Source organism: Citrus clementina, unplaced genomic scaffold (genome assembly GCF_000493195.1).
Source record: "Citrus clementina cultivar Clemenules unplaced genomic scaffold, Citrus_clementina_v1.0 scaffold_5, whole genome shotgun sequence".
Taxonomy (NCBI): domain Eukaryota; kingdom Viridiplantae; phylum Streptophyta; class Magnoliopsida; order Sapindales; family Rutaceae; genus Citrus; species Citrus x clementina.
In genome coordinates, this window is record NW_006262201.1 from 34500978 (window position 1) to 34523564 (window position 22587).

General features: G+C 35.0%; 4 protein-coding genes across 5 annotated transcripts; 2 read left to right on the forward strand and 2 right to left on the reverse strand.

Moving 5' to 3' along the window:
- Nucleotides 1-108: 108 nt before the first annotated feature.
- On the reverse strand, nt 109-5469 carry LOC18041835 (casein kinase II subunit alpha-2). 2 transcript variants are annotated; one of them, XM_006433552.2, is made up of 10 exons: nt 5081-5467; nt 4663-4792; nt 3909-4103; nt 3335-3492; nt 2973-3063; nt 2806-2871; nt 2590-2672; nt 1167-1230; nt 974-1042; nt 109-471 (listed from the first exon to the last, which is right to left on the reverse strand). In XM_006433552.2, the coding sequence occupies exons 1-10, from the start codon at nt 5164-5166 to the stop codon at nt 412-414; spliced, it is 1002 nt and encodes a 333-aa protein (XP_006433615.1). In that variant the 5' UTR covers nt 5167-5467; the 3' UTR covers nt 109-411. The 2 variants fall into 2 exon arrangements, with proteins under 2 accessions (XP_006433615.1, XP_024039658.1); XM_024183890.1 differs by lacking the exon at nt 109-471 and adding an exon at nt 661-861 and having other exon boundaries at nt 5081-5469.
- A 480-nt stretch (nt 5470-5949) lies between these two features.
- On the reverse strand, nt 5950-12413 carry LOC18041231 (transcription initiation factor TFIID subunit 4b). Its single transcript, XM_006433553.2, has 14 exons — nt 12138-12413; nt 11935-12040; nt 10706-11268; nt 10266-10361; nt 9205-10164; nt 8585-8709; nt 8384-8471; nt 8136-8271; nt 7974-8029; nt 7846-7902; nt 7629-7769; nt 7411-7476; nt 7068-7326; nt 5950-6332 (listed from the first exon to the last, which is right to left on the reverse strand). The coding sequence occupies exons 1-14, from the start codon at nt 12174-12176 to the stop codon at nt 6160-6162; spliced, it is 2865 nt and encodes a 954-aa protein (XP_006433616.1). The 5' UTR covers nt 12177-12413; the 3' UTR covers nt 5950-6159.
- A 2498-nt stretch (nt 12414-14911) lies between these two features.
- Nucleotides 14912-17920, forward strand: LOC18041232 (PXMP2/4 family protein 4). The gene is made up of 4 exons (XM_006433554.2): nt 14912-15402; nt 16514-16742; nt 17318-17442; nt 17557-17920. The coding sequence occupies exons 1-4, from the start codon at nt 15037-15039 to the stop codon at nt 17638-17640; spliced, it is 804 nt and encodes a 267-aa protein (XP_006433617.1). The 5' UTR covers nt 14912-15036; the 3' UTR covers nt 17641-17920.
- An 801-nt stretch (nt 17921-18721) lies between these two features.
- Nucleotides 18722-21077, forward strand: LOC18042792. Its single transcript, XM_006433556.2, has 3 exons — nt 18722-19298; nt 19450-19616; nt 20623-21077. Exons 2-3 carry the CDS (start codon nt 19535-19537, stop codon nt 20823-20825), a joined length of 285 nt encoding a protein of 94 aa, XP_006433619.1. The 5' UTR covers nt 18722-19298; nt 19450-19534; the 3' UTR covers nt 20826-21077.
- The last annotated feature ends 1510 nt before the right edge of the window (nt 21078-22587 follow it).

Here is a 22587-nt window from a genome sequence, read left to right on the forward strand (position 1 = left end):
AGCAGACAATCCTGCACAAGCGAAGCAGCTTTTTCTGTTATCAGACTTAGAAAGCTCTGAGCGCTAACACATTTTAAACCAGACTATTGCAGAATCAATAGAGTGCGGTGCAGTGCAGACATCTAAATGACCACATCAAAAGAAAAGTTATTATCTGTAATTTTGTACAAATAATTGACATGTATAAGGCAAACACAACGGAACAAGCTGTACAGTCCACACGAGCAACATTAAAGCTCAAATGAAATACAAGTATACTACCAACTACTTGTCAATAGACCATCTGAAAATATGGATGCGAGCTATAGACTACTGGTACAACGACTTATCAATAGACCAGAAATATACTCCATCCATAAGAATGGGCCCAAATGAAATACAAGTATACTCAGGAAGGGACTAAGCATGGAGCTAATGCGCGCGCACTCTGCTATTTTCTGCAGCCCTCACTTGATAGAAATAAGGATGAGCCTGAAACCAATTTAACATGGAGAAGTGGGCAAAGTCAGAATAAATTGCAGTACAGAAATGAACAGTTTATGATAAAAATGCTAAGAACACGATGCATATCAGGCCATTATTTATAGAACATATATTTCAGCATTCATAAAAACCACAGAGAGCAAAGGGAAGAGAGGTGCAATCCTCAATTTCATGCCTTCGTCTAGGATATGAGCTATTTAGTTGAAAATTTCCAACAAATTGAGATGAATATAGCATGTAGTCCAATCTATTTTTATGATCAAGGCTTTACTAAGCAAAATAGGCATTGCTTCTTTATATTTCTTCGTTGGGAAGAAGGTGCTACTTTGTGGGTGCTGGTCTGGGTTTCAAACTCCCCTGACGTGGGTGGGGATGAGACTGAGTTGCCATCAGGCCAAAAAAATAAAAATAAATAAGAAAGGAAGAAGATGCTATTTCTCATCACTGAAATTTTGTATATATACTATAGATGTAAATCCCATTAACTTACCATTGCCTCTCTGGCTGTAAGCCTGTCCTGGTGATCATAGCGAAGAAGCTTATCAAGAAAATCAATGGCCTGCACATCACACAAATCATACCCAAGTGAATAAACAATTCTGAGAAAAATAAACTGATAAGTAAACCATGAACAAACTTTTAATCATCTAAAGAACATTGGAGAAACAAAACATTTAACTGACCTCTGGGGAAACTAGATGCTGATTATCTGAATTAATGAATCTGGACCATGGCTTCCTGCTATGCCTGAAATAGAAATTAAATACATGTTAGAAAAAATGAGCGAGTGTCCTAGGGATGGCAATGGGGAGGGGAGGGGACCAATCTCCCCGTACCCATCCCCGATATTTTACGTATGTCCCCGTCCCCTCCCCATCCCCGTCAAAATTATTTTAGAGAATCCCCATCCCCTCCCCGAATAATAACAGGGGATCCCCGAGGGTCCCCGATCCCCGAATAATTAATACATTTTTTTTGTTTTCGATTTTGAGTTAATCATATTAAAATAAAAAAAATTCAAATAAAAGTAAAGTTCGAAATATATCTTACATTAATATCCATTACAAAAGTCACATACATTAAATTAGTAAGTAACGCAGCATGCAAGGGATACAAACTATCATGAACAAATTAATAGTCTAATACAAAATTGTTACAAATAAAATCAAATTTAGATTCAAAATTAACTTTTCAATGGTGGTGTGGGCACTTTATAAATATGGACTATTCCATTTACAACACAATAGTTAAGTCGAAGCAAATCAAGAGCAAATATTAGATTAGATTAGATATTAAAATTGTGATTTGCTGTGGGCAATTATAACATCTAAAAATAAATAAATAATAGATTTAAGTTTAAAATATTTAATGAATATTAAAATTAAAACAAAAGTTTTAGGCTAATAGAATTTGTCCGGTCTTTTTAATGTCCTAAATAAAAATTTAGGACTTTAATTAGTTAATTAGGCCTAAAAGTTTAATAATATAAATATTTTGATATTTTTTATTTTTACCAATATTTATAATTTTATAATTCAAATTTTATAATTTATTTACTAGTAATTTTAAAAAATAAAAATTAAATTAAAAATTAAAATGGGGAAATGGGTAGGGGATGGGGATTCCACTTTATCCCCGTCCCCTCCCTGAATAAGAAATTGGGTAAAAAAATTTCCCCGTCCCTTCCCCGAATAAGAAATTGGGTATGAAATTATCCCCATACCCTCCCCGAATTGGGAAAATCCCCGAGGGTACCCGTCCCCGTGGGGATTTTTGCCATCCCTAGAGTGTCCTACAACAGGAAGTTGTATTAAAGGGTTGGTTTTAAAAAGGGAATCCGGAGGGAGAGAAGGTAATGCAGATATTTGTACTAGTTCTGCTACTTCTGCAGAATTGCAGCTTCTTATTATTGGGAATAGGCCAAACCCTCTTTCTGTAAGGCAATAATATCCAAACACAAGAATTCTGTGTCTCACTCTGAAATTGCCTTTCTTAGCATGCAATAAATTAGATCTCATTCATTGTTGAAGTTTTACATGAAGTTCTATGATTTAGCATTGAGGTTTAAGGGGAAGGGGAAAAAAATCATAAGCGAGTCAGGTATACCTTCCAACTAGAGCTTCAAGCTGCGGATCAAGCTCTAAATGATATTTGTCCAAGTATGCATTTAACTCATCGGTTCCCAGAACCTGGAAAAAGCATGTATCTGAAATGAGATAAACCAACCATACAGGCACTTATTGCATAAGTCTGCATAGCAAAAATTGCAGTAGATAGCTTAGGACCATTAACACATTTCAAATAGAACAAATTTAGGATTACCCTTGCAATTTTGACAAGCTGGTCTTGATTGTCATGACCATAAAAGAATGGTTCCTTGCGAAAAATCTGTTGGCAACAAAAACACCGTTGTTTGATGCTTTCTTGATGAAAAAGCAAAATAATTAAAATAAAGTGAATGGAATAGCCATTTTAGACATAATGCTCACCATTCCTGCAAACATACAGCCGAGGCTCCACATGTCCAATGAATAGTCATAGTCTTGCAAATCAACAAGAAGCTCAGGCCCCTTAAAGTACCTGTAAAACCAATGATTATTTGAAAGAAAAAATTCAAAAAAAATAAATGAAGAACATCCACTGTCCCTTTCCAAAGACTGTTTCTCTACAAAGAGAGAAAGACACCAAAACAAAATAAGCATTTCTCTTGCATCACCTCACACAACATGCATAACTTCAGTATAATAAAATCATGTTTCACAAATTACATATACAATAAGTTCTTCATTATGATACTAATTGTAAATTAATGAAAAATAGGTCAAGCAAATGTGATGTTAGTCATGGATACCTTGACGCCACTCGGACATTATACTCTTTGCCAGGGTGGTAGAATTCAGCAAGACCCCAATCAATCAAGCGAAGTTTTTGTTGCTCATGGTCAATCATGACATTGTGAGGCTTGACGTCTCTATGCATGATGCCCTGAGAATGGCAATAATCTAGAGCCTGAAATCACAAATTGCATGTAATTAACCAGATTTATATCAAGATTACACAGACTCCCCAAATGGTGTTTCTAATTCTAACATGGAGGTATCAAATTTAAATAACTTGTAAATCCCAAACGGAAATGTCTTGATTCTCCATCAGGCCCTCACCTGGCATGAAAATTACCTTACGCGGCATAGCATGCTGATTAAGTGAATGCAATCACCCACCCATTCCAAGGGAAGAAATCTATTATGCTTTCTATATTTTTAGTCAAGTAAAATTTTAGGTTATTAAAAATTTCCTAAATAAATACAGCATTCTTTGCATAACTTCATGGAAAGCATAAACCAAGAAGTAAAAGAAAAGTAAAGGAGACAATAAGTAAAGTAGTCTCAATAGTCTAAATTTTGGACAAGATCATAAGAAACAACCTTAAGAAGCTCGTATATATAGTAGCGTATCTCGTTAGCTGTCAGTGTGGGGTACAAGACTTTAAAATCTGTACTATTCACATGTTCAAAAATCAAGCTAGGAGTCTTTGAGTGCTGATCTCGGACAATATCAAGCAGCTTTACAATATTTGGACCTCCACAAAGATTCTGTAAAATTTTTATCTCCCTTTTTATCTGCATCAGCACCAATCAGTATTAGTACATAATACTTTTGTGCAAACAGTAATCATCAATGTTCACCAATGATAGAAGCAGCATGATCTAAGCCAGTAACCCTTCAAGAAAATTTCATGAAACACTATTGCAGAATAAAATTTGATAACTTATTTTGGGCGAGCAGAACTAAGAAAGGGTTATGCAAAATTTTAATTACTAGGACAGGAAAGTGACTATATGTGCATGAAAGGAAGACTTCAGCAAATACCACATCAAATGCACAAAAACACAAATTATCAGGAAAGAAAAAGATCACATCAGTGACGGCAGGATTACATCAATGAAGACAGTCAAGAGATGTGAGATTTCTATTTCAACTAACGATGGCAGGATTGGTTTTACAACTCGCTGCATCATTCTGAAAGATTAAGAAAGCAATTACTTGGTCATATTCTAACACTTCCACTAATTGGGAGGCCACAAGGGCGTAACATTAATCAACATGGTTATGCCAACCAGGCCTACTAGCTATCATGAATATCCTGCTGTAGGAAAAGGAAAGAGTAAGAGCAATCACCTTCTTTTTCTTGACAGGTTTAAGGATCTTGATTATGCATTTTTCGTTGTTGGTAACATTTATACCTTCAAAAACCTCACTGTATTTTCCCCTTCCAACTTTCCGAACAACTTCATAGTCCTCTTGATCACTGAGTTCAAAAAGATGAGGGAAGGAGACTCCATGTTAAGTAAGCATGGCAAATACCATTTTTTATTCCGAAGAATCACATGGCAAAACAGTCTTCAATAACCAAATGACATGACTCAGGGGACAACTCAATTTTCTATCAAAACTTCCACACAGATTCAGGATTTAGTAAAACAATACAATATGAACAAGCGACGGGCCTATCAAACGCAACCAAACTTTAGAATCATAGATCGTGTACTCTTAAGCTGAAAGCATTTAAAGCAATTTAATTAGGTACAATAATTACCCCCACTGAACGGTGAGAGACTCGTAGTCCCAATAATCTCGAGGACGATGAACGTTGACGTCCGCGTAGACTCGAGCCCTTGACATGGCTATATTTTTAACGTAATGAAACAATCTATCAAGGAGAGAAGAGCTTCCTAAATTTGACCGTCCTTATTATTGTTGATGATGGTGATATATATAATTAATGAGTTCCCAACTGCTGAATCACTGTTACTTTGGTGCCCACTCAACTTATAGAAATTGGCATCAACAAAAACTGCCCCTACTTTCGGTTTCGGATCATTTTTTTTTTATATCTTCTGTTACACGGTTATGAGACATACATGATGCACGAAGGTAACATACGACAAGACTAACACGCTTTTTAATCCTGATTAATTAATTTAAAGTGCGTTTAAAATTAAAGTACTGTAAATTTTAAATTATAGCTGCTGTAAAAAAAATTATAATTATAAAATAAAAATTAATAATATATAATAAATATAAATTTTAAATAATAATTTTAATAAAATTATTAAAATTATATTAATTTTTTTTATTATACAAATAAAAAATCACATCAATCTAACTTGTAAACTACAATAATTAATATTTATCAAAATATTTTAATACTGTAACTTAAACCTCAATCCCAATCGCACCCTTAATACCAAGGCGGCACACAGACCTGACGAGATCTACACTAAGAAAAGACCACAAGTTAGAATGATTGAGTTCGTAAGCAATTTTAAAATCATTTGTTGGAATTGGGTAAGGGAATAGTAGACCATAAGTTAGTAGACAAAAAATCGATAAAATTGTGTAATAACTCCGATTTTCAGAACCATCCACTGCATCTATCTGAGCTTTTCTCATCGCGGCATGAAATCCTTGGAAATTGAAATGCGCTTCGCTTACGATGATGCAAATTTACTACACTTAAGAATTTAGAAATACAAGCTGAATAAATGGATCCACCAATTGGTTCCAATCCTGCAGCTGTCGGATTGACTACAGTTCTCCTTTACCTGACATGCTGGGCTGCAGACAAATCCTTACTGATAAGGCAAACCACAGTAACATTCACAAGGTTTGTTATTATTCAGCTGAAGCATCGGAACTGACTTTCTCATACAAGCGGTAAATCAAAGTTGACTTGGACATCTGGGGTTCCCTTTCTAGGACGGCAATCACATCCTTAACAGTAATAGCACGAGCCACCTTGGTTTGAGACACCGTAGCTTGGGTCTTTCCAAATTTTCTACCAGAACCTGTTGAAAGAAAGCATGAGAAAACTGAAACAACTATGATGAATAGAATATCAAAGAGTACAAAAAACCACCCAATTTTTTCTTCAAAATATTGCCCCACAACTATAAGGCCATAAGGTCATGTTTGGTATCAAGATTAAACAATTATGACTTAAAAACTATAACACCGAAGCGTTTGCAGTTATGACTTAGAAATTAAGATATTTAATCCTCACACTTATATGATGAAAAACCTATAACATATTTAATATTCTTCTTGAAATTATTATTCAAAAGTCATATTTACTATATATTACAACTTTTATTTTATAATTGTAGTTTTTTTTTTTTCACAGCAGCTGTGGCTTTAGAGTTTCCACCATAGAAGGATATTTTTTATAGGCTTCCATACATATCAAGTTTCGTGTTGTAATTATTAATCCATATTAACTAGATGTATGATGAACAAGCAATTATGAGATCCATCTTCCACATTAGAAAATCCAATTTTTTTAAAAAAATAAAAAGTCACCAACAACAGGTCTCATCACCTAATCAGAATTTTGCATTGGGGTGCTGGTCAAAGATATATAAAACCAACTCAGTTTAGCAGCAAAAGATTTCTGGACAGGCAAGTGAAGTCATCACCGAATCAGAAATTTGCACTGGGTGCTGATCAAAGATAGATAAAACTGACTGGAACTTTACAGCTAAAGATTTCTAGACAGGCTAATGATTAACTTGTTTAATGCTTACCAGAAGCACTAGGAGTGGTTTGGCCTCTTTTCTCCGCATCTTGATTATCCTTTGTATTCCGTCCAGATGTTAGAGGTCTGCGGTTGGTGTCTTTTCCTGCCTGAGAACCAGATGCCATATCCGTTCCTCCCTCACGTTTCTGCCGGGCTTGCTCAGCCATAAGTTGCCATTTCGAAAACATGTCATCTCCCCCAACAGCAGCGCGAGCAGCAACATTTGCAGCTGTCGTTCTCATTTTGTCATCCTCCTCTTTGTTTACCTGCAAAAACTTACACAAGACAGAACTTCATTTGTACGAGTGGTCAATATATCCAATGCTTGGCAGAATGTTAATCCTTGATACCTTCACTGATTTTATACGACCATCATCTTTCTCCTTCTCACCATCAATTCCACTATCACCATCAGGCTGCATTCAGGAGACATTATACACACAACTTTAACAAAAGGAAGTTAAAATGGAAAATGCATATCTCTTTAAGCATGTGTCCTTGTGATCTATGTGCAGTCAATAGCTTGACTCCTGGATACATAATTCATAAACTGCAAAGTCACACTCACTTCATTAACTTTTCGGAGTTTTTCAGCCTCAGCCTGCTTCTTCTCCCATTCTTCTTTAGCTTTCCGGTTCATAAGCATAATTTGTTGCCGAATATCTGAGGTAATAACGGTCCGATGTCTAATTTTCTCTGCATCAACCCGCTATAGAATGTGTTTAAATAAGAAAAACACGATGGGAGCTCATAGAAGCCCGCAGAAATAAAAGCAAAAGACTGACCTGCTTTGACAATCTGATTAGATTACATAAGAGTCCTCGCATCCTCTCCTCGACACACTGAAGATTCAGTAATATGAGCATACACGTAAGGATACATTATGAAAAGGACCAGGTAGCTAGCGTCATACCAAGGACAAGCATCTCTCCACATCATTGCTCATATTCTTCAAGCCACATTTCACCACTGCGATACAGAGGAAAAATAAATATCATGCTGTTTGACAGATTCGCTTATGTGAGCAAAAAATTTACACATATACAGAATTACAGAAAATATGTAGGATACTAACTGATCTCAGCCAATTTTTTCTGCAAGGGATTTTTCTGTAAAATAAGCCTTTCTTCTTCTTCTTGCACAACCCTTCGAGATGCTTCTGATACTCGACTGTCCTCCTTGGTCCCAGAAAACAGTTGTTCTTCTTCTTCCTGAATAAGAGCACAACATCAGAAGAATTAGCAGTTGTAATTCACTTAAAGAGTTTGCACCCCTTGCTAAATTAAAATTTGATAGGTTGGTTGATGATCACAGAAATCATACCCTGAGATTAACTCCACTGACAGCAGTAACATCATTAAGTTGTTCAATACTTTGATCTGAAAAGGCCCCAGATACTTTTTGCTTCTTACTGTGTACATATGTTCATGTTAGATGCAATGTGTTATACTGAGGATGAAAGTAATTTTTAATCAAACAATCAAATCATTCAGATTGTTTATGCAACAAAAAAGTTTATTTTACCTTGGCATGGGTGGCGAGGAACCAGGAGGTTCAACTGGTTTCTTCTGACTAACAGACGGCTTTTTTGGAGGTGTCCTTGCATTAACCCCAGCTGGAGATGTCACAGCAGGCATCCGAGAGCTTAACTGATAAGACAAAAGCAGCAAGGAGAAAGCATGTCACATGCCACTTCAACTGTAGTACTTTGGCTGTCAATGTACTTAAAATGCTGATCCCAATATCATATGTTACTATTTGCAAAGTTCCAAGCATTTCATATCACGTCAGATTAGAGGTATTGCAAGTAGTTGCCGAGTCATTGTAAACCTTTAAATAAATAGCTGTTTGCAGCTGACAATATCTCCTCTTAAACTAGACACCAAATGCGACAGGGCCATAGTTTTATAAGCTTATCACTTAGACATGAATTTTTTGATATAATGAAAAAAAAAAAAAAAAATCCCCAGAGGTAGCAAGCTTTTATTCTATATGATCATATGATAGCTTCTTAAATGAAGCAACAATTCTTCGAGGTTGAAACAGAATATGAAGAAAATGTGAGCAGGATGAGTTAGGACAATTTACAAAACCTTGCAACGTAAATGCAACATAAGAAACATAATGAATGAGAATAATCTTACTGCATTAGAATCCAGCAGTGTTGTTGTCGAAGGAGAAACTGAATTTGAGGGCACAATACTAGTAGATGCAGAAAAACCCATTCTAGGAGACTGCTTCTCAGAAGCTTCATCCTTCAAAGTTCCTGGTACTGTACTGCCTGGTTCAACCTGTGCAACAGAAAATCCTTGTGGGGTAGAGGAATGCAATTTGTACGGTTGATCAGTTCCCTGATCAATTGGTTCTGGCTTTACATATGCCATTGATGGCAAAGATCCAGAACTCTGCTCTTTATTTGCAGAAGCTTGCCAAGGAACAGAACTCTGTTGCAATGTTGAATTGCTTGTAAACTGAGAAATTGAACCACCCTGCACTTTTCCTGGATCATTCATATTATTTTGCTTCTCAAACTTTGGCACATTCATTACATTCATGGGTTGGCTCGCCCCTCCTAAAGGTGTTGATCCCATACTTTGATGATGCGTAATTTGCCTCATTGCTGAATCATGAGGTTGTGGTTTCAGAGATGATCCTGGATTATTCACATTTGTCCCAGAGTACGGATGATAACTATTGCTGCCACTGCCATACATGGAAAAGGAAGTTTGTGGAAAGTGCAAATGCTGTTGTTGCTGCTTGTTCAGTCCTTGTACAACCGAAGAGCGCTCTCTTTCTTGATTGACAGTGCTCGGAGTGGAAGAAGATATTTGGCTACCATGTATTCCATGAGAAGCTGATTGGTGCTCCAGCTCTCGAGATTTTTGAGCACTGTTTTCTTTAATTGGATAGCTTGAACCAACCTGCACATGGGCTGATGAAGCAGGACCATGAATTGGATCTGTTGGGGAGTTGCTCTTCTGATTAACCTGTGCAAATGAGTGGGTATCACTAAACTGCGAGGCAGCAGCACTAGCAGATGGCATCCTTAACTGTTGTTGCCGTGCTGAGGCTTGGGACTGTGAGGGGAACTGATGGGAACCCATCTGCAAATTTGGGAGACACTAGTTTAACTTGATCCTGCCATGCAATCAATCAAGAGGGCAATAAGTGCACTATGACTAGATTCAAGTCATTCTGTAATTACCTGTGATTGCATTTTATTGACTGCCAATCTAAGCATCTGGTCACCAACAATATCCCTCATGTGTCGGACAAAGACATCTTTAACAATTTCGTTTTTCTGAAAACAACAGAGATATCAGCTCAAAACATGAGAGGAATAGCCCATTGCAAAAGAGAAAAACGGAATAGTTTATGAATAAATTTGTGTCAGAGACATTGACGGACCCATGATGAGACCAGCGGAGACAATTTAACTTTCTTGTAGTCCATATAAATATCATTGCATCCCTAAGTAAACCATTAATTAAGCCACACATTTTTTCTTTTTTTAACTGAATGAGATAATTTGTTTGAGACAAGTCCAAGGGAAAATAAATTCTTGTATTTTATATATTACTGTTGTTATTAGAAGTAGCCCCCTCTGAATAAAATGTTTGGGTTTGTCACTGGTAAGAGACCAACCTTCAGTTTACCATATAGTGTGTGGAGCTGCATGGCTCTATCCTTATCTAGATGTGGTACCAAGGCAGGAAGCAACAAGGCAAATGGTACTTGTTTACCACGATTCATAGGGTTACCAGGCTGCTCTGCACCTACTGCCTGTTGATTACTCATCTTTTGCATTTTTGGATATTGAGGTCCACCAACTTGATTTTGTGTTCTCTCTGGCACATGCATTGCAACAGGATTCTTTTCAGAAATCTGGATTCCAGTGGTTTGAGAAATCTGGCTAAGTGTTTTTTCTTCGGCCTGCCCTTGCTGGCGATCATCTTGGGATTGTTTCTGTTGCAAAGGATTGCGATTGTCTTCCTCAGAGACTGAACTCTCATTCTGCTGTTGCTGCTGATTCTCAGCGACAGATCCATGTTGCTTTAGCTCCATCTGTTGCAAATGTTGCTCTTGCAGCCGTGCACTTTCTGGACCTTGTTGACTATGAAAGTTTGTGTTTTCATCCTGACTAGCATTTTGCCACTGAGCCATTGGCTGACTCAAGGTATTACTGCTGTCGTTTCCTTGAACCAATGCTGTTGCAATTTTCAGCAGGAGACATCAAAAAACGGATAAGTGGCAGATAGAAGCAATGGAATGGAGATAGAAGAAAGCCAACAGTGTATTAGTACTACATGACTTTTTCTTCCCAAGAAAATTAATAAAATAACTTCAAAGGTAAAATCAAGAAAAAGCAAAAGAATGGATGAAGGCAGCAAAATCACATTCCTCGAGAATTAATTGTTCTGTTACAACCCTATGCATGCAGAACTATTGATCAGGCTTTAGAGGACAAACTCTTCCAAAAGAAATCTTGCTATGAAAGAAAGTGAGAGGGAGAGGAAGAGATAGAGCATGCTCAGAAATCACTCTTCATTTTAAAACAATTTGTTTAAATTCACTTTTACAGCATCATATTTTTTAGCTGTAATAATGATAATCCATGTGCACCATCGTTTGCAAAAGTATCAACAAACATAGACAAGCAAAAGCAAAAATTCAGCATATTATCGAAGAAGCTAGTTCCTGCCAACTATTGCTCCCAAAATCATGAGTTTTCTGGCTCCAAAGAGATTCAATTTCACATCTCAGTCTATCTCTCTCTTTTTTGTTTTTCACATAAAAAACAGATAAAATTGCAAAGTAGAAACAACTAAAAATTAAAAAAATATATATGTTATACAAATAAGGTGAATTCATACCGGACTCCGAATCAGATGGCTGAGAAGTGGACACATCGCCGCCTATATCCCGATTTAAAGCAGCCTGAAAGGCATCCACGTCAGCACCGGAATGCATAGACTCGTCCTGTGTCAATTGTAAGAGCCAAGAAAGAACATTAATTTGGCAGAATAAAAAATTAATATAATCCGATATAATATAATAAAACAGAAATAGAGACAACCTCGTCTTCTTCGAGGAGCTTCATTATGGAAGGGTCCATGACTATAATTTTTCTGCGCCTCCGACTGTGGTCGCGTATTGCCTCACCGATGGGTCACTGGAGAATTTTCTCTGGAACCAGGTGGCAGTTATTCTTCGCTTACTGCTAGAATCTGGGCTCTTATATAATTATTGACAAATGTGAGTGAATCACAAATGAGAAAACGGAGTTGCTCCAGTGCGTGAAAGATAAAAACACTAAAAGAATTCGAAAGCGCTTTTCTTTTATTGGCTTCGGCTTTACACAGACGTAACCTAACAGTGGTTTTTTTTTTTTTTTCCTTTTTTAATCTTTTTTTTAATTAAATTTCTAAGCGGTAATAATGGAATCCCAAATTTTATTAATTTCAATGTTTCTAAATTTATTTATTCCTTTTTCTTAATTTTCATATATTTGTATTTAAATTAAAAAAATTATTTAAATTGAAAACAATCTGAATAAAAAATAAATACTATATTGTTGAAAATATTTTCGTTAAATATATTATTTCCAAATTATAAAATTCAATGGATTTAGACTAACATAAATATCAAATTTTTTATTTATAAAAAGTATACTAGATATCACTTATATTATAAAAATAATAATTATTGAAATATTTACACTTTAATAAAATTTAAATTTATTTAAATTTTAAATAAATAAATAAATATTAAAATTAGATGACACGCGATATGACCAACAATAAATAGTGTCTATGCAGAAAAGACAGTGACACATGGCTTGAAAAATTTATGTGACACATCTCTTGGAAGTTAGATACATATTTTGTATACTAGTCACATAAACACAATATTAATTTTTATATTTGACTCTCTTATTATATCCACTAGCTCACACTTTTTAATTAACTCAATTAAAAATTTTAAATTAATTTTTATCTCTCAATATATCTCACCTAATCTCGAATTTACTCTTATTATAATTTTTATCTTTTTCCTAATCACCCACCATATAAAACTTATAAAATCTATTTTAAGAAAAAAAAAACTCAAAATCACTATAATTTCTTTCTTTATTTTTAAAGGTGTTATCCATTATTGTCATAACCGTAAAATAGGGATTTCTCAATGATCCTGTATGTGTTTTTACATCATTAATATTAGAATTATTGTCAACCCTTAGATTTAAGTAACTTCCTTATCTTTTTAAAAGAAAATTGTTCTTTTAATTATTTATAGATTTTTTTAAGTTCATTAAAAAAACACTGATCTAGTGAAGATAATTTTTTTAAGTTAAAATATAATTTTTTGACTTAATTTTCTTTTCCAGTTTTTACTCATATGTTTATTTTTAAAAATAAACTATATGATTAGTTAATAGATTTTACTTATACATATTGTAATTTAAAATTTAAATATTAAATTAATTATTAGTGATGTATCAATAAATTTAAAATAATTTATTAGTGTATTTAGGGCCCGTTTGATATTACTTTTGAGAGATTTCAAAATAATTTAAAAGTTAATTTTAATATTTGATAAAAAAAATCAAAATCACTTTTTTCAAAATCAACTTCTCCTATAACTAATTTTGAAAAGTAGGTAAAAAGTAACTTTCATATTCTGATTTTGAGAATTAATTTTATCCTTTAATAAAATTTCATAAATATCCTTAAAATTATTATTTAAACCTAAAATTATCCTTATTCAAATTGGAAACCAAACTAATATTTTTTTTTATAATTCATCAATATCAATTTATTGGTCGAATTATTATTAAATTTGTTTCACTATTTTATACATTTAATTATCACTTGTTTTAAGATAAAAAATTTTAAAAAAAATCAATATATTATAAATTTTATTTTTAGTTAAAAATATTGAATGTACATGTTTTTATATATATAAGTAAATTTTATCCTATATTATATACATTTTAATCATTTTTTTCTCTTAGCAATCTAACAATAAAATTTATCAAACATTCATAACTGCTTTCAAAACTCACAATATTTCTGAAAATAAAATTTACCAAACACTTAACTGATTCTCTTCGTAAATGATTATTTTTACAGAACAATTAATAATTATTATTTTAAAAGTTACAGTATTCTTAAACTGGCCCTTAGAACAAAATTATAAATGAATTGACACGTGTGAACGAAATTATGCCTCTAGTTTCTAATACAAATATAATATTGTAGTATTTTAGTATAAATTATTTTGTTTATATTTGAATAGAGAAAATTAAAGGAGTTGTGATTTGTTAGAATGCTATCACATAAAATGTATTTTTTTGGACTCTCCATCTTATTTAGTTAGTAAAACATCTCAATCTAATCTTCTTTAACTGGTGAAATTCTTTTTACCCAATAAATTTTGATATTTTACTTAATTTCAATTAATTAATATGAATCGTTGAATCTCATCCACTAGTACACTTTTATCCCACTATTACTATTGAAGTTTTAGCTTAACGGGACGCTAAAAATAAATTCGATACTTTTTCACCATCCTCTATTAAGTACTATAAATTAATTTATTTTATGATTGTAAAAGTCGAGTATAAAATATTTGAGAATAGATAATAATTTAAAATTTTTTAAAAAATTAGGATTTAATAAATTAGATTAGTTAAATTAAATATTAATAGAAATTATTATGCAAACGCACTTAGAAGTGTTTATTCTTTTAAGTTATTTTATATAATAATAAAATGGATATTATAATATAAATGATTAATAAGGATTTGTGAGATACAGTGAAGGGTCAAAACTCACCAACTCATTTACTAATCAAAATAAAATGTTGACAATTAAAAATTTGTAGCTAGACGATTACAAAGACCCGAATGGCTGAATCCATATGCCGCCTTCGGTAGAAATCCTTTCAGCCTTTCCCAAATGATATAGAGAAAAATGGGCAGCAAATGCAAATCCGTAAAAACATTAAGCTACAGCTTCCTCCTTCGACTCTCAGAGCAACAACAATCTCTTCACGGAGTTAGTTCCTTTATCCAGCCCCTCCTTACCAACCAACAATGGAGGAGATTTTATTGTTCGCGCCCACTCAGCAAAATTCGAGATCCCAAAATCTTTCGTTCTTTGAATTTATCGTCTCGTTATCGTTCTCACTCTCATTCATTTTCTTCATTCTCGTCTAATTCAAGTTCGTCAAAGTTTGGATTTGTGGGATGGTATTTGGGCAAGCTCGAATCGCATCCACTTACCACGAAGGGCATTTCATCTTCACTTATTTACGTGGCCGCTGACTTAACATCTCAGGTATTCTTATTTGTTTATTTTGTATTTTTATAAGAGAAATTGTTTAATAATTATCATATGACTCATGATTGCCGCTTAGGATATATGAAATCACATTCCTTTCGGTTCTGGAATTTTTTTTTTTTTTTGAATATCAACGGCCGTTTAGGAGTTTGAGGTATCTGGGACTAGTGAATTTCAAATTGTTCCCAGTTTGGCAATAACAAATGTTGGCACATTACATAGAATATTAATTTGTCCGTGTGGTATGCAATATATTATAACATTTTATTAACGACTGTTACTGGTCATATACTCATATTCCTTGAAGGGACAAGGACCACTATCAACAATGCAGTTTGTGGAAAATATAAACTAATTGGGAGTGCAAGCTATTTTTATTTTGGAAGTCCTGAGTGAAAGTACCCATCACCATTAGTGACAACAACTTTATGTCAAATGGGCATAACTAATACCAATGATTCAATAGATATTTTGGTAGATTTCTGATCATAAAAATTGATATTAAAAAATAAAGTTTTGTGTTAACAACATTTCCGTTGTTGGATATTATTTGGAATCGGGGATGGCATAATTGAGATGATGTTGATTGATAGTTCAATAAGTGAGTGAGTTTGCGTATTCCGGGACTTATGATCCAAGTTGGTGGTCCATTTTTATTATGCAGAGTGCAGACACTGCATTATTGAATAGATTGATTCTATTTTCTCCCTTCACCTTCTTTAAATGGGAGCCCTCTGGAAATACTAGTCCAACATTAGTTAATTGTTCTTACGCATTTGAACTTGCCTTTGTATGTGTTGCTGCATTATATAGTTTAGGAATACATGCAGGTTGTGCACAGCAGAGTAGCAGTACATAATTGTTTATTCCATTTATCAAATATTTTATTTTTAAAACTCGTTTATAAACTTGATATACAAAGCTGGGAGTCTTAATTGATAAGTGTCTGTACTGCAAATATTGTCCAACTAATGAACTCTCTCTCTCTCAGGTGGTGCATAAGTTGAGTGACTTGTTAGTTAATTGAATCTGAGTTTAACAGTAATCTCACAGTCTCAATTACTCATTCTTATTGTCTTCTTCTTCTTTAAATTAATATTTACTTCAGATGATTACATTGCCACCTTCTGGTTCTATTGACTCAATAAGGACGTTACGCATGGCAGTATATGGGATGCTAATTTTAGGGCCATCACAGCATTATTGGTTCAATTTTCTGTCTAGAATTTTACCAAAGCGGGATGCATTAACAACCTTGAAGAAGATTTTTATGGGGCAGGCCATATATGGACCGTTGACAACCACTATTTTCTTCTCTTATAATGCAGCATTACAAGGTAAACAAAAATCGTATCGTCACTGCTATACTTCTATTGGTGTTGTTTGAGCATCTTTATAGGTGAACTCATTATTGCTGGTCATCTAGACCTTCATGACATCTCATGATTCCTGAAATAGCATGACTTATTAAGAGGTTACTTTCTTGCGTCTACAAGTGGATTCAGATGGTATTAACCATCAATTCCTTGCAGATTCTGTTAAGTACAACACTTGCTGGTCTCCTATTGGGGACAAATACTCATTGTTTGGACATGATAGAATTCTAAGCTCCATTTGTTGTAACATCACCATTACTTGGCTATCGCCAGCATGTGCAACAGGGGCAGTTTGGGGTTATTGGCTCTTAGCTTATTAACTTTCCAGACATTGGCTAGCTTAACTTGGAGGCCATGAATCCTGGTGGCTATAGAGCTGGGTATACAGGGTTTTAGTGTTGCTACATGGCAAATCAAAGTAAAGACCAAGTTTATCTCTTGTACTCATTCTGTGAGAAGTTCTAGTTTCTGGTTATGTAAGATACTTCGCTTGTACTCCTGTAATCATGAATTGCTTTCCTGTGTCAATTTTTCAGGTGAAACCACTGGTGAGATTGTGGCCAGATTGAAACGAGATCTTCTTCCAACAATGGGAAGGAATCTTGTGTATTGGCCAATCTGCGATTTTATTACACTCAAATTTATACCTGTTCATCTACAGGTAAACAGAGAAGTTCTTTGTTCACTTTTCTGATTGGAGGGTAAAAGTCTGTTTTACCACTTAATTCTTGAAAACTAACAGTTAGGGTTAATTTTTTATGATGTTTGTTTGCAGCCATTAGTGAACAGTTCATTTGCATATGTTTGGACAATTTATCTGACGTACAAGGCCAGCTTAAGTAAAGTGAGCAGCAGTTAGAGGTACACCATATACATGAAATAAAAAGTCCTGCAAGATTTTCCAATTTCTAGGACTCTTTGAAATCAATCATTAGTTTCCTGCTTGTGCAACCACATCAGATTAATTTACAATAATGGTTGTATCATGAAATCTAATTAATGACTTTTCCAGACCTGATTGTTGATGTTAAAGTTTTATTCTCATTAAATTAGATTAGAGATCTTGGCATCTTGCACAATTTGACTGGTACAGACTCTGCATTGGCTTTGAATGTAGATAACAGAGCAATGGTTAACCAGATAGGGAACATATTGCTAGGTCTGAACTCTGTTTTATACTTATTACAGAAGTGATTGCTTGATGAATTGACCTGTGGTTAGTTTTTCTGCTGATGGTTGACTGAATGGGTGCATTAATCCTGGCAAGCAGATGGTGTTTCAAGTTTTAAGTTTGGATACTGTTCCATGATTTGAGAAGTGGTAATCAACTAATGCACCATAACATTTTACAGGCCTAATCTATTAAGTTAATTTTACAATTACCCCACTAACGCCAAGCATTAACATCATACGGCCTGTTTTGAAGTAGGATTTACGGCCTGATTGTTTTAGCTTGTTAGCAGCTTACCAGTCGAAGGCAAGCTGCTACTGCTCATAAACACTTGCATCTTGTCTTTACTCCTGGTTATTTTCCATAGTTGCTTATTGGGGGGGGGGGGGGGGGTGGAAGAAACCTCCAAAATATGATTAGCGGAATTAAAAAAAAAACTGAAATAAGTTCTAAGTATGATAACAAATGACTTTTACTTGACGGTTAGTTATGATCGTCACACCTACATCAATAAGCACTTCTTAAATAAGCTTAGCAAATACTTCCTATTCGTGCAAAGGGGCTTGGGGCATGTATAGTCTAAAGTGGCAGATAGATGTTCTAGTTCTACTTTTGATTTCAAATTTGGTGTAACTTATCCCAAGCTTCCCCACTAATACCAGAGAGAGGAAGGAGAGTTTAAAATAAAAATATCTATATGTTTTATATTTGAGTCTTCTAGTTATATAACTCATGAGTCTTTTTCACCATCACAATCAGAGCTCCACAACCACAACTAATGGCCGGCCTAACAACCATTTAACTTCAAAGTGTACATCATCATGCACGATTGGAGAAGCACTTGCCTGGGTGTTTAAAGCTGATCGTGGAACAGCGACCTTCCAACGAGTAGAATACAACCTCGAATTCCCATAAATTGATGTGTCATTACCCGACCGACCTGTCATAGGATGCCACGTAACTTCCTCTCTGATCGCTGACGTGCCCGCATCGACAGTTGTATTCATCTCCTAACATCTGGCGTTCCCGTGGGCAATGGCCCCAATTATAAAAATTACGTGATACGCCACGGAGGCACGGATCATAATATCTTCACACGGACCGTACGATTTCAAAATCTCGTGGTCTCCCTGTAGAGAGAGAAAACGAACACACAATGGCACAAGCGCGCCCGTTCATTCGAATCACAATCCTTAACGGTTGGAAACGACACGTGTCAAATTCTAGTAGACGATCGCGTAAGCCGCGTACGTAAGCTGGCGACTATTTCAGAACATGGTGACCCCTTTGCCCCTGCAGGGAAGAGAAAGACGGAAAGAGAGAGAAAGGGGGGCAGTGTTGACAAAGTTAGTTGTTCTATTAATTTCAGAACTTTTCCTATTAAAAACGTTTCCACTAATTTCTGTTGATGTTGTTTCGATTTCGGAAATACAAAAATATTGGTTTATTTTGTATATGATTGATGTTGCTTAATTAAGAGGTGCTGGTTTTTGGCAGTAAACTGACCTCCACCAAGTTCTGAATTTTTTCGAATCAATACTCTCTCTCTCTCTCTCTTCTCTGGCTGGAAGAGGAGGAGTAGATGAAGTTGTGGGACAAAATGGCGTTACCTATGAGGAGAGTCTGGAACGGCGTCGCTTTACGTCTGGGAATTCGCAAAAGCGGTGAGTTCCCCCTTCACCCTGCCCTCAATGGTATTATTACTTGATATCCTTGGCTACGTCTCCGTATTGATATTACATTATAGGGTGCTTGTAAAACTTGCAATGTATATAGATCGTTCAGAACTTTTTTCACGAATCATTTTTGCATTGAATAATTATTATCTTATATTTTCGGTTGATTTGATTGCTACACTTATGCATGTTAAGTATATGTTTTGGATTGTGATGGATTGTCAAATAACCATTTATTTTATCAAACACAGCCGATTTTTTTCTTTTTTTCTTTCTTTTGCATTCAATACTATAACAATCATCAAATAAGTGATTATCGAAAAGTTCGTCTTTCTTATTTGACAATCCACCACAATCCCATACATGCTCTAAACTGATGAACGACTGATATGGTATTCTAGGTGTCCGGGTCTCTTTAATGCTATCTGAATTACGCAACTACTTGTTTCTTGGTGTAGATTCAATCTAAATTTTGACACTCGATTTTCTGAAAAAAATTTAGATTGAATCTATTGTGGTTTTTTCTATGTGTTTGGTTCTTTTAAATTTTTTCCTCTAAAATATTTTGCAACATTTGAGACCTTTTTTTTTTTTTTTTTAATCCCCTCCTATAGCTATTGTGGTTTCTTATGCTTGGTTGATATTTGACTTGATGAGGCAAACCGCGGCCAATAAAGCATAAGAAACCAGAACTCTGCAACAGATTTGTAGCTAATGGCTTAAGATGGATGAGATGACTTTAAGTCGTTGACTACCACCATATTGGTTTGAAATATGATTTTTGCCTGACCTTAATGCTCAGTCTACACATATTCAAAGCAGAGTAACCTGGTCTGCTTATTGGTCCATTTCCTGAATGTAGTTTCTTTTTCCATCCCATTTTAGAGAATTTATGAAACAACTGTTGTTGTTATGTAAGCATTTAGAAGTGAGAGCGGTAATTCTTTTCTAAAGTAAATTTCTCAACAGTTATCGTGTTTGGGAAATAGCACAGGTTTATTAAGGCTGCGACGAGATGTGAGAAGTTGCGAGTACGAAGATGTGCGTGTGATGTGGGAGATGCTAAAAAGAAATGAACCGGAACTTGCTCGATCACCAAGCAGGAGCAAAAAGAGATTATGTTTGAATTTCTTCGGGTGGGCTAGAAGTTCATGCACTCCACATCTCTGCCGAAGCTGTCCATATCCATGTCCGTGATATATATATCTCACTTAGTCCTCCACTTTTTGGTGGCTCGTAAAATCCTTTCACTGTAATGAAATGAATCGGACTCAGGATTGCCTCATCTTTGGGATATGGTCTCTAAATGAATGTTTGTCTTTGTCCCTCTTTCCCTTCTCTCCAGGTCTTCTATCCTATTACATAAACTGATATGTGGTTTATGGTTCATGCCTTCATGACTTCATGTGTTTGTCCTGTTATATATATTTATATATGGGTGATTGATTATCCACTGTGTTACTAATGAAAATAGCATTTCCTCTAGTATTTTGAACCATTGTATTCCTTGAAGGGGAAGGCTCTCTGTTCCATCCTAGTCACCGTCACCGGCAGTGGCTTGATGTGCCGCGCAAACCGCTCCCTGAATTTCCAAAGGGTTAATTTTGTCCTGCCCCCAAATGTTTCAACATTTTTCGCCACGCACCCATATGCTTCGAAAATACTCACTCCACACCCAATTCCGTTAATTTGACCGTTATGTTTAACGGTCCTATTTGAAATTTAAGTAAATATCCGAAATACCCCTTATCTTGAATTAGAGAAAAATAAAATGAGATAAAATATTAATTTAATAATTAATGTTTACATTAAAAAAATTTATTTAAAGATAATTAATAATAATTTTATTAATTAAATTATTAAATAAATTTAATTTATCATCATCAAATAATATTTAAAATACGAATTTTCAAATTTGCCCTTTGACCGTTAGAATAAACGGTCAAAATAACGGAATTGGGTGTGGAGTGAGTATTTTCGAAACATATAGGTGCGTGAAAAAAAATATTAAAACATTTGGGGGCAGGACAAAATTAACCCATTTCCAAAATCACTCTTGTCAAAAAAGAGACGCTGCTTTGTCGATATCTAATAGGTATTGAATACTATATAATGCCTTATGGAAGTCTATTAATGCCTCCCAACAGTCAAGGTATCACATGTGACAGCATTAACAAGACCACTGCCGCTGGCCCACAGAGAAGGATGGTACAGTTCTAGAGATCATCGGCTGATATGATCTATACATGTTTTTAGTCGGTCACGTAAAACCTCATGGTTTAAAATATATTTCAAAGAGCAATTAATGTACTAGTTTTAAAAGCACTGTTCATTAGCACATGACACATCCTATCGGAGAGCCTTTAACAAGTACATGATTGGTGCTGGGAGCTACAAGATAGATAAATGGATAAAAGGAGAAAGAAGCTATTTCAAAACCCCCAAGAGAATGCCGCATAAATAAAAGCTAATTACTCCAGTACTAATGGAGTATGGAGGTGCGGGGAATCGAACACGGTGCCTCTCGCATGCGAAGCGAGCGCTCTACCATATGAGCTACACCCCCAGTGTCTTGACACGGATGAGTGATTTTGCAACACGACAATGTTATTGTCTTAGGAAGAAGACAATAAACACTCTTGCTTGTTGGCGCCAAAATACAAACGTATCGTGATTAGTGTCAGCACGCAGCAAACATTAACAGCCACCACAAGACGTGCCCCAAGGGCTTGCGTTCCAGCACACACAACTATATTACCAGCATTAAATTTCTCTCTTCATTCCCCACTGTCTCTGCAACAATTTAACAATGAAGGCATTTACTCTTTTCCTGCATCTCTTCAGCGATGCGAGACAACCGATAATATGATCACATGCTTTCTTTATTGTTCACTTGCCGCCATTATTATTATTATTAATAGCTAGATTTCAAAATAAATAAATAAATAAGTCTACCTAC